Genomic DNA, 12,259 nt, shown 5'->3' with positions numbered 1-12,259 from the left:
GCAGCTCAGCTCAGGCCAGGAATCGAACCGGCAACCCTGTTGCTCAGAGCTCGCACTCTTGAGCAAGCTCTTAACCAACTGAGCCACTTGGCCAGCCCTAGGACCTGAGCATATTAAAATGCTGAGAAGGAGGGGAAACATTGAAGGTCCATGAACGAGAGAGGGCGTTTCATGGAGCTAGGTTCAAGGGAAGGACCACAGCCCTGGGAAGGATTAATATTTGACTATATGAAAGAAGGAAGACGTGGTTGCAGTTGCATGGTGGTTTATAGGTGGAGTTTTGGGAACGAGATCAGACAGGTTATCTGCTTAGAATGAAAGAAGGAAGGAGGAGGGGTCAAAGGGTGGCAGAGGAGCAGTGTCATGGGTTCGAACCCCTGTGTGGACAGAGATGTGCTGTGGCTTAACGCGCAGTAGCCTGGAGCTGGTAGGGAAGTGCCTGCTGCCGTGAGCCACAAAGGAACAGGGTGTTTTCCAAGCATGACCAAGGGGTGATGGTATGGAAGTGAGGAGCATGCTGACTTTACCTGGTGATGGTGAGGTCAGCGGAATGGGGCTGCCCTGTGGCAGTGGCAGTTCCCTCAGAAGAGCTGCATTTTCCTGGAGACAGAAGGTGAAGAGACCATTAGTGAAGGGTGGGTGTTTCTGTTTGGAAAGGATGTTCTAGAGGGCACGGTGGAGAGGTTTGGAGGGGAGGAAAGCCGGTGTGTGTGTGTGGGGGGTGGATCAGAGGAGAGAAGTTGGTCATATGGAGATGAAGTTACAGGAAGGCTAACTGTCTAGAGAAGTTTCTATCTTAGAGAAGGAGTTTCACTGGGTCCAAGGATTGGAGGCATGGTGGCAATCCGAAGGTGCCCAAAGTAATTAGTGCCCAGTTAGATGGGGTTTCCGCCGGGACACAGTGTGTGTGTTTGCAGTGGTCTCAGTTCTGAGGGTCCTCTCTGATGGATGAGTGTCAAGACCTCAGCCTTAGACGATTTGGGCTGATGGGAGCCGATCGGTGCTGAGACTGGTAGTGGGGGTGGTGCTGGGTTTAGTAGCCACGCGCTGCTCTGATGAGCACTTGTCTGCCACCACCCGTGTCCTAAGTCCTCATCTTCCTTTCCTTTAATCTGTGCTAGTCCGCCAGCAGGTCTTTCTTCCATTTCTTACAACTCGGACAGTCCCTTTTTTCTGTTAGATTAATTTTGTTCAAACCCTGCCTTTGTCACATTCAGCCAGTAGTAATTTATTATGGTATACTGGATCAAGTCAGACCAAGTTTCCAGAGTCTTCCATGGTCTGAATCCACCTTACGTCAGTTCCTGCTACCAGCACTCATTGAGACCGTGGCCTCCAAGCCAGGTCTCTTACTGTCACCCACAAGCACACACCGTCAGACTTGTCTGTCACTTTATCGTGTGTGCTTCCTGTCTCTCTTTGTCCAGTTTTACTCCTGTAAGGCTCAGCTTAAGTCCTGCTTTCTGTGTGATCTCTCTGCCCTGGCCGTGGCCTGTACTCTTCCTGCTCTAACTTATGATATTTATTGTCCTGCAGAAATGTGATTCGTGTGTGTAAGCGATCAGCCTAGCGCGATCAGTCATGCTCTGCTTTTCAAGAACCATCCTGTGCCTTGAATCTCCAGCGTGTCACCTGTGGAAGGCCACCCTCCTTCCCTGAGGACCGCGACCCCGGGTCTCTTCCTTCCCCAGGACCTGTCTTGGTTACTGCCTCTCCTTTCTCACCCATCTCTTTGCCTTACTGGGTCATCCCACAGCAGTGAAATATTCTCAACAGCTCCCGTCTTTCAAAACAACAGCTAACCTTGCTCTACCCACATTCTCCCCTCGCTTCTGTCCCATGTTTCTGCTCCCCGCCAGGGCAAACTGGAGCGGAGCTGTCCTTACTCCCGCACCTCGCTTACCTTCAGTTTGCTCTCTTCTGGAGTTCATCCCTACAACTCCCTGAAAACGTGCTTGAGGACACCAAGGGCCTGTCTGTTGTCAGATCCCGGTGGACACTTGGCCACCTGCCCGCCCCTCAGCCCCTTCTGTAGTGAACCTCTTCTCGAAACGCTTTCCTGTCTAGGCTTCCGAGACCCCTCCGTCTGGTCTTCTTCCCACCTTACTAACCCCTCCTCCTTCGTCTCTTCAGCCTCTTGTCATTATCTGGACACTCTGACTCGGCCACAGCATTCAGTCCCGTCTCTAGTCTGTTCTCTCTTCCCACTCTGTAAAGGCTGGGGCGCCCCAGAGTTCTTGTTCCCCGAAATACTGGGGCTTTGAATAGTGTGTATCTGCTAAGGACTCCCAAACCTCAGGTTTCTGTATCCAGCTGCTGCTTGGTGTTTCCACGTGGGTGCCTGATGGGTGTCTTGCACTTACATCTAAGAGTTGAACATTCGAGTGTACACTCACACACACACTCACACTTACACTCACGCCTCCCTCCCCATTCCTGTCCTTACACTGCAGTGAGTGGTCCCCGCAGAAACGTAGCCATCATCCTTACTACTCTCTTGTTCCTATTTTTTTAATTTTGGATTTGGGGGATGGGAACAGCGCTGGGGAATTGGGGAGAGGGGAACAGACAAGATGCTGTCGTTTTGTTCTTCAGTCTAGTTGTGGAGGTCGCCACCCCACTGGCCCAAGTTGGCACCATCATTGCACTCCTCCTGGGCAAGGCAGATCAATCGCCGGCTTCTGGACGGCCGCTCACGCTGGCTGCTGGCTACACACCGTAGCCCATGGCAACCCACTGCAGCAGGGGCTGCAGCGTACGCCATCGCCGGCGACTCATGGCATCCCAGCTCCAGGTTGAGCTGTTGTTCAGCATCTTAGCTGTAGAGGGCAGTGTCACTGGCTCTCATATGTGGGATCCGAACTGGGGCCCTCTGGCGTCCCAAACCAGTTCTTAACCAACGCGCCACTCGGCTGGCCCCTCTTGTTCCCATTTTAACATCCGGTTTGTTGGCAAGTGACTTCTGTCATTTCTGCTCCCAGAAAATCCAATCATGTCTCCCACTCCACTGCCATATCCTTGTCTAAGCCACCACGATGTCCCCCCTGGACCACTGCAGTAGCTTCCTAACTGATCTCTGCTTTTCTTCTCATTCTACAATCCACTCTCCACCATGGAGCCTTTCTGATCTTGGAAAATCATCAGGTCATTTCGTTCCCTGCTTCAGTATTTTCCTTGGCACTAGACTAAAATCCCCACTCCTGGTGATGGCGTCCAAGGGCAGTGTGTAATTCCTTTCTGATGCCTCTCCGGCCTCTTCTTAGATCATCTCCCCTTTGCTCATGCGCTGGGGACACACTGGCCTCCTTTCTGTGCTCGGGCTCATCAAGGTCTGTCCCACTTCAGGGCCTTCGATGTGCTCCTTCCTCTGTCAGGAACTTGCCTGCCGCTGGTTGCATTTCATCCATCAGGTCTCTTCCAATGTCACCTTTCCTGACCACAGTATTAAGAATGCCCCTAGTTACTCCTGTTACTTACCTACCTCCCCTTCCAGCCAATGTAAGTTGCTAAAGGCAGGGACCTCCTCATTCTTGGTGGCCGCTGTATCAACACCTAGCACAGGGCCTGGGACTCAGTAGGTCCTGACATATTTGCTGAATGAACGATGATTGTTCTTTGTCGTGTTTTCTCATGAATCCTGTGCACTGAGCTCAGTGGAATGAAATATGTTTGGTTTCTCTGTCCAGTTCGAATTCTTGGGATCTCCTTAGCTGACTGAGAGCACATCTCCTATTGCTGACAGACGTGATGTTTTACCGGTTGCTGTCAGTGGTCCAAAGACAAAGAACCAGCCGAGGATGGCAGAAGTGGTACCCAGCCAGAAGCGGTGCGTCAGCTGCCGAGGCGCATTCTGTCGCCCTTCCTGCCCAGGCCCAGGTGGTCATCTGTGGTGGGGGAATCATGGGCACATCCGTGGCCTATCACCTCTCCAAGATGGGCTGGAAGGATATTGTCGTTTTGGAGCAGGGCAGGTAAGGACCCAACTGGACGAGTCGTGGGGCTACGCTGCGCTCATTATATGGGATCTCTCCTCTCCTCGCGTTTGGGTAATTTTGTCCCACCACTAGCTATTCAGTGTTGCTAAGTAGACCGAGAAGAATCACAGGTGAAAATCCTGTACTTTGTTTGGTTTAGCAAAGCCTGATACTCGTGTTTTCTCGTTTTTAGAGAGCTGGCAGATTCCAAGCAAACCGAGTCTCTGAAAGATGTATTTATTTCAGGTTCACAGCACATCTTATCATCTTGTTCTCTTTGTTGTAGTCATTCAGCAACATAAATCCTTAGGGCAAGAGCTTCTTCCTCTTGGAGCCGAAATGAAATTGGCTATATTCTGCCCTGTTTTCTATCCTTTTATTCATTTAATTAACTTATTTGGGAGCAGTTTTAGATCGATAGAACAATTAAGATAGTAGGAGTTCCCATCTCCCTCCCCCACTGTTTCACTTAAAGTAACACATTAGTGTTACTGTCTCATTAAAAAACAATATTCATACATTATTATTAACTAAACGTCATACTTTATTCAGATTGCCTTGCTTTTCCACTCGTGTCCTTTTTCTTTTTTTTTTATTATTTGTTTCAGGTGTACAAAACAATGCAATAGTTATCCTTTTCAGCCCTCACAAAGTGACAACCCCTCTCCCCCTCATCCACTGCCCTCCTACCCCCGATATCATACATATCACAATTCTATTGACTCCATTTCGTGTCCTTTTTCTGTTCCAGGTTTTTTATGGTCTATTGCCTTCCACAAATTGGACAGCATTTTAAAGATTTAATATTTATTTCTGAGTAGGCAGTACATTTATTGATTCAGAATGGAAAATTATAGAAGAGTGTACAGGGAAAGCTTCCCTCCTGTCTCTGACCTCTAGCCTCAAGTTTCCCTCGCTGGAGGGAAGTTAAGTTCTTTGTGTACCGTCCAGATACTCTCTACATACATAAGCGAGTGTGTGTTGGTCAGTATGACTATGTTTATGTGGGTGTTCATTAATTTTTTCCCTGTTGTAGACACGTGATAGCATTCCTTAAAACACTGTTCCTCACCTTGCTTTTCTCATTAGGATTGTTGCATACTGTTGCATAAAAATTGTCTCATTCCTTTTTTATAACTGTGTAGCATTCCATTGTGTAGGTGAACTCCAAAATGTGAAATCAGTGTCATGTCGATGGACACGTAGGTCGTTTCCATCTTTTGATTTTACAAACAAAGCTATAGCGAGGAACCTTGAACTTGGTGCATTCTAGCCTTCTGGATTTGTCCTGCAGGCTGGCAGCTGGCTCTACGAGGTTCTGTGCTGGCATCCTGAGCACTGCCAGGCACTTGAGCATCGAACAGAAGATGGCAGACTATTCAAACAAGCTCTACCATCAGTTAGAGCAGGAAACAGGGATCCAAACAGGTAAGCAGGTCACCAGCCTTTTACCAGTCTGCCTGTGCCCCAGACTCTTTTACTCAGTACTGTACCTGGTCCCAGATGAGTTTACCTGGTGATTGGTAATTCAGACTTGACTCGTGGTTCAGGCTCTGCCACCAAACAGGCAGGGTCTTACCGTGGGCAAGTCATTTAGCTTTTCAGCTGTCTTCAGTTTGTCTCGTTTTTGAAAGGAGGGGATTCAATCAGTATCCCAGATCCTTTTCAGAAGCCATAATTCTTGTGATATGAAAGTTTTCCGGGGCCATTTCCTATCTATTTTACTCACTGGGGTACAGTAAGTGCAGCACTTGGCCCCTGAATGAAGAGGAGGGGGAGGAGGAACTTAAATTTAGGAGCTTGATAGTGAAATTGTAGTTTGACCCACTGATCTTCACCAGTTACTATTAAGGATATTTCTGACTCCAAAGCATAAATATATTTGTCCGTATCTGTGTCATTAGGGGGAAAAGGACACAGGGAGTTGTAAGCTAACTAGCTCTGGAATAAGTAGGAACTGTCCAAGGAAAGGAAGACTAATCTATGCCACGGTTCCATGCGATCACAAGGTAGAAAGAATGGCTGTCATTTGTTGTAAGGGGATGGATTAGCCAGAAGCCCAAAGTCGAGCTTGCTCTTGTGGCTGATAGAAACGTTTGGGGAGCACACTAATTACCCTGAGAGGGTAGCAAGGCCCAGTGATGAAATTCCAGACATTTGCGTATGGGAGGGTTGCTCTTTTGAAGACCCTGCATAATTGAAATCACAGATAATTCAAGACTGATTGTTACAAAGGATGGTAGCTTTTTCTGTTTGCCAGCTAATGTGGCTCTGCCATGTGATCAGAGTGTAAGGATAGTGTATGGTTTACCTGGCCAGCCAATTTAGAAATTAAGTCACATATGACAACATTTTAAATCAGAAGGTGAGATTTGAATTATTTGAAATTTTGATCACAACATAAGGCTTTATAACACTTCCCTTTCTAATTAATACTTTCATGATGTGTAACCTTATTTGTAAAATACAGAATAAAGCTGAATGTCTAGTAACTAGGATTTAACAGACATGGAGGTGGAGACCAGAGATGCCAGGAGAGGAACTGGAAGGAAGAGGCTGTATATTCTGAGGCACATAAGCAGGGCCGGACCGGGTTGGGGCAAGCACGGCTCCTAGGCTGACGTTGCACTGTCACAGCACTGAGAGCGTGTGCCACCTTACACGGTGTGCCCTGGGCACTTGCTGGCCTCGCCCTGGCCCCTGCCTGCCTGGCATAGGAGCCTGACTCCCCATGGTGTCATTGAACTTGGCCAGGCTTCCTTCTGAGAAGCAAAGGCTGTGGAGTGAACACAGTACAAGTATTGGGTTGTCAGAAAAGTCATGATGTATTTTATCTATGTTTTTCGTTGCAAAAATGCATCATGACTTTTCCGACAACCCAATAATTCCTGCTGCTGCACTGTCTGGCTTTTACTGGGGAAGATGCCTGCCATAGGCAGGACAGGTAGGCAACAGTTCCTTTCTGTTGGATTTAATGATGGCAACAAGGTACTTGAATCAGGTATCAACCAGGGTTTGCGTCAGAAGAGGGTCCATATCATGGGACCAGAGATGGAACTGTGGACTTCAGGTCCAGTGGTTCAGATACTGATGCTTTGCTGAGCCTTGTGTCGCTCAGCTGGCTAGATTCCCAAGGAATCAGGGTCATAGGCTTCTTTACATTTTCTGTAAGGTAAGTTAGCTTAGGTCACCACCTGGAACCCTTATTGGGCCTGACTTCTCCTTGATGCTTGTGGGGCAGTGAGGGAGTCAGGCAAGGGAGAGTCAGGGGATCATCCTTAATCACTACCGAAAGACTCCAAGAGTCCTCATTGCACAAGTGTGTGAAGACTAGTGTCTGCAGTGCTTCAGTTTGCATGTGACATAACTTTTGTCAAGTGACTGAAATGGTAATTAAAGTTTCAATAATCTTTTGAAAGTATTCCATATATTATTTGATGTCATAATGAGGAAGGGTCATTTTTTTATAGATGAAGAAACCTAGGTGCAGCAACATTGAGCCTTTTTTTCAAGTCAGTGACAACTCAAAAATTCTGTAGTGGGTGCAGAGGAACATAAACAATGGTACTCTCCTGTATCTATTCTTTGGTAGTGAGTAGAAAATAACTGCCAAAGCCTTTGTTTGAATTTCAGAGTGTGATTAGCCCACAAATCACTCATCTAAACTCCTACTACTTTGAAAAGCCTGTCTGCAATTTCAGTTCTCCAAGCTGAGACATCCTTGTCATGTCAATGAAGAGCATATTTATCTGATGATTTCAAAAGAAATTAAAAAAATAAATTATTCTCATTGTACTTCCTTTGGAAAAGATGCTTGATTCAGCTCTTTCTTCATAAGAACTAGGAGTCATTGCATTTTAGGAGGATTGTCATTGACCCAAGTGTAATCATGGCTGTGTCAGGTATGTTGATTGCATACAACAGAAAGTGAGACGCTAGCTACCTTGGGTGAAAAGGAGTTTGCTGAAAGGCGGCTGGGGGCCTGTAGAGTTGGCAGGAGCTTGACAGCTGGAGGCAGCATGGAGGCCAAGACCTGGGGACCTCACAGCAGGCAGTCTCTCAGCTGGAACGGAACCGTCTGCCTGGATGCTGCTGCTCCTGAGATGAGTGACCTCCAGCCATTCACCTACTTGCTCAACACCAATTGTTCCAGGGGTCTGATTGGCTGAGCTTAGGTCACATGCCCACTGGCTGTACTGAGGAAGGAGAGGGAGGGTCCAGTCCCCTGGGGCCTGACGTAGTGAATGGCCCTCACCAAGAAGGGTTACAGTCCCACCAAAACTAGAGGGAGAAAGTCTAAAAAGAGTGAAGGATGGAGATGGATTCTGGGTTACATTCCCCTCCAAGAGATTTCTTGGCAACGGCGTCTTTTATTTTTTAAGAATGATTTTATGTGCATTAAAATCTCATTGGAGGCCTTTTGAGCTTCCTTTGCTCGGCCTGCTCCAAACTCTTTGGAGTGTACTTTCTCTTCTAATAATGGCCCTTGAGCCATTCTCTACTGCTCGGGCCCACTTCTGACTTCTTTGAAATATATTTTTACTTCTAATAAACTCCTTTTCTGCAACTTTAAGAAAATAAAAAAATAATAAAATCTCATTGGATCGTCACCAAACTGAGCTGCGAATGTTAGGATGGTGGCAGTCCCAGGACTCATCACAGGTGTCCCAGTGTATAATCCACTGGGCTTGCCACCTGACGTTTGGCCTTGTCTGTCTGAGTTTGGGCTGGTCTTGCTTACAGGTTACATAAGGACGGGCTCAATCTTTCTGGCCCAGACTCAGGACCGGCTGATCTCCCTGAAGCGCATCAACTCAAGGCTGAAGTACGTATGAGGCTACAAGCCTGTCCTGGCTTTGCTGTCACACTGACCTCTGCCGGAAGGCCAGTGAATGTCATTGTCCCCTTGTTTCTGTGGCAGTGTTATAGGCATCCCTTCTGAGATCATCTCCCTCAAGAGAGTGGCCGAACTTCACCCTCTCCTCAATGTACACGACCTGGTGGGGGCCATGCACGTCCCTGAGGATGCGGTAGTGTCCTCCGCCGATGTGTCTCTTGCCCTGGCAAGTGCTGCCTCCCAAAATGGTAAGCAGGTCTTGGGTTAGGAAGGAAGAGGTTATCTAAGACAGTGTCTCCTAATGGGCAGTGACACCAGCTCAGCTTCCATTTTCGAACACTGGCTCTTACCAGTTTTGTTTTAATACAGTATCTGCTAATAAATATTTTTCCCCAAGGCCATGTTAGTTTTATTAACATTCTAAGGAACTGCTTTTAGAACTGATGAGTGCTCTTCAGACTTAAGGGATTCCTCTCCCCCACTGGACTCGACAAGCTCCAAGATTAGCACACACCTGGGGGATTTAATCCCCAGCTCGGATCACGTCCTGGTGTTGGAATGAGAGAAGGGAAGACACATCAGTGTCCACGGTGCTGTGCGCTTTGACTGAGCTGTCATGTTGAGGGTAGATTAGGATTTAAGGTGCCCTGTTTGAACCTTTCTCTCACTGCTCCTTTTATGATTCCTGGACTTTAACTGTGTACTGAAGTCGGTGTTTAAATTGGTTTGACATTTTCCATCTTGGGAAAGTCCCACTTACAGGCCCAGGATGTGGTTCCTAGGAGGTCTTTGTTTTCTTAAATTAAAGCACTGACCGACCAAGCCTTTTCAGTGGTTCTAACGAGTTGAGAATCAGATGCAGATGCCTTGATTCTGGACATCAGAGGATGGAAGCACCAACTCTTTCTTTACCTTGGAACAGGTGTTCAGATCTATGACCGGACAAGTGTTCTTCATGTGATGGTCAAAAAAGGGCAAGTTACTGGTGTGGAGACAGATAAAGGACAGATCGAATGCCAGTATTTTGTCAACTGTGCTGGTCAGGTAGGTTAGCAACAATTGTGGGTCACGGGTTTTCTCATTTAATTTTTTTCTCTGGGATTTTTTGATGTGGAGACTTAAGATTATATAGTGACCGACAAACAGACATCAAGGACCACACCGTTCCTTGTGTGGACTGGCGAACCCAGAGCTCTTGTACTCCCAGTCAGAAACTGGACTCCTCCTCAGATAGAGCCGCGGTGACCCGTTCCTTCCTCCCCCCGGGGGACGTGGAGCTTCCTGTCAGGAGGGCCAGGAGGCAGTTGGGCATTGACACAGATCCTTGGCATTGGGTCTCTCTGTGGTGGTTCATTTCATTCTACAGCCTAGCAAATAAAGTATTAGGGTATTTTATTGTCTCAGGTCCGTGGATTCACTTTCCAGAACACTAAGCTGCTGCTTCTTTTAAGGAAAATTGGTCCCTTCTGTCCACTCAAGTCTTCAGGTGTTCTAGGAATCCTTTCTGTCATGTGAAGGTCATTTATGATTGCTGGGTATTGGGGGTTTGTAGTTGAGGCCAGGCATTTTGTTAAGAGGCCTCATTGGCTCCCCATGAGCTCTCTTTACCTGCTGGCGAATCTGTCTTCCTTTGACCTAAAAGCAAGTTTATGGTTTAAAAAGTACAGTGTTGCTGCCCGTCCCAATAATTACACTAAAGCAGGCTGAAACTTGGCTTCCCACACCTGCCACTGTAGCCAGAGCACCCACAAGCCACTTGAAATTAGACTCTTGTCAAGCGGCTGAACTCGCTCATTTGTCTTTCTGTTCCTCTTCCACCCGCAAATGAATCTGTCCATTTGTAGTGGGCATACGAGCTGGGTCTGTCCAACGAGGAGCCGATTAGTATCCCGTTACATGCCTGCGAACACTTCTACCTTCTGACTCGCCCCTTGGAGACCCCTCTGCAGAGCAACATGCCAAGTGAGGACCTGCACTTTGTTCGTAATCTTGTTTCCTTGCCACTGTTCTGTCCTCTGAAAAGGAAGACTTTCTGCTAAGGACAGACTGTTTCCGAAAGAGGCTCTTCTAGGGCACGTTACAGGGAGGTGGACCCAATTCTAACTTTTCTAACCCAATTCATCCTTTCTTGTGAAAGGGTGGCCACAATGGGTATTCCACTTAAGCAATTATTTTGTATTTGTTTTCTTGCAAGCTGTTATCTCTCCAAACAGGTCTAAATTGTGAATATTTGGAATGTAACCCGGAATTTTTTACCCGAATGCTATACATTATAGAAATGTCATAGCTTTCAACTCAGGGTATTCAGTGACCCCGAGTGTGGTAGGCGGGGGTTTGATACCACTTTGAGGAGGTCTTAACCCCTGGAATGGGCTCGGCAGTCCCCCTTTTCTTAGGCTCTGTGTGGCACAGCGGCAGTTAACGTAGTTTGGTTGTGAAGTCTAGTCAAAGCTCTAGGTAACTCATGGGGCTAGGGATAATCAGAGAAAGTCTCCCCTATAAGTCTGAGAGGAGGAGCCCCCCCCATGACCTGGAAAGGTGTTTTAAGCTAACGAATGCCTGTGTTCATGACATGCTGTTTCGTTAATAAAGCAGGTAGTGGGTGTTTTTGCTTTGCTTTTTCTGTCCACTTAAAAAGCTGGCTTCTCTCTAAACCCTGTTTTTCTCCTCTACTCCCCATTCCCTTGTCATTTTTCTTCTCAGCTATTGTGGATGCTGATGGAAGAATTTATATTCGGAACTGGCAGGGTGGCATCTTGTCTGGGGGCTTTGAGAAGACCCCGAAACCAATTTTCACTGAGGGCAAGAACCAGCTGGAGATTCAGAATCTACAGGAAGACTGGGATCACTTTGGTGTGTGAACTAGATAACAACAATGCCTCCTTATTTTTGTCTAAGATGTTGTTGCATTTTCCAAAGCATTTTCAAGAATAGCACCTGATTTGATCTTTGTAACAGCCCCACTTGGAGGTTACAGAGGGCGGAGTACAGAGTTTGCCTGCTCTCAGGACATAGTTACTGGGTGGCAGATTCAGGGGACTAGGTCTTGGGTGATGGACTTTTTTGGCTTAATACTTATTCACCTAAAATCACTGCTGAAAATTAGGCCAGGAGGAAACCTCTTCCTAGGATTTCAAACAGGACTGAAGAAATTTTTAGAAAGCAGCCTTGTTTTGTTAGTATGGTCTATTACTCAATTTAAAAATAATTTTATTTATTGACTAGTTAATATGGTCACATGGCTCTGAATTCAAAAGCTATGCAAAGGTCTGTAATGAAGAGTTTCCTTTTTGGCCCTTAATGGACTTTTAAAAATAAACGTTTTATTGTGAGAAATTTCAAACTTCTAAAAGTGGAGAAAATAGCATAACGATACCCCATGTGCCCACCGGCCAGCTTCAGTCTGGTGTCCTCTGTTACCACTGTGCCCGGATTCCTCCTAGATGAA

At 46.9% G+C, this 12,259-nt stretch overlaps 1 protein-coding gene across 6 annotated transcripts in view; it reads left to right on the top strand.

The window, feature by feature from the left end:
• PDPR (pyruvate dehydrogenase phosphatase regulatory subunit) overlaps window positions 1-12,259 on the top strand; it is a 38,044-nt gene that overhangs the window by 5,784 nt on the left and 20,001 nt on the right. For 2 of the 6 annotated variants that reach the window (XM_019646414.1, XR_002124489.1), the window contains 7 exons: window positions 3,743-3,971; window positions 5,269-5,402; window positions 8,718-8,799; window positions 8,896-9,059; window positions 9,734-9,855; window positions 10,656-10,773; window positions 11,515-11,664. In XM_019646414.1, coding sequence (XP_019501959.1) covers window positions 3,748-3,971; window positions 5,269-5,402; window positions 8,718-8,799; window positions 8,896-9,059; window positions 9,734-9,855; window positions 10,656-10,773; window positions 11,515-11,664 — 994 coding nt within the window. In that variant the 5' untranslated portion in view covers window positions 3,743-3,747. Of the gene's footprint in view, window positions 1-3,686; window positions 3,972-5,268; window positions 5,403-8,717; window positions 8,800-8,895; window positions 9,060-9,733; window positions 9,856-10,655; window positions 10,774-11,514; window positions 11,665-12,259 lie in introns of those variants that run through there. The other 4 variants (XM_019646413.1, XM_019646415.1, XM_019646416.1 and 1 more) reach the window with 4 other exon arrangements.

The sequence above is a fragment of the Hipposideros armiger genome, unplaced genomic scaffold, assembly GCF_001890085.2.
Source record: "Hipposideros armiger isolate ML-2016 unplaced genomic scaffold, ASM189008v1 scaffold_102, whole genome shotgun sequence".
Classification (NCBI taxonomy): Eukaryota; Metazoa; Chordata; class Mammalia; order Chiroptera; family Hipposideridae; genus Hipposideros; species Hipposideros armiger.
The sequence above is the reverse complement of the archived record's forward strand: the minus strand, read 5'-3'. Positions and strand labels throughout refer to the sequence as shown.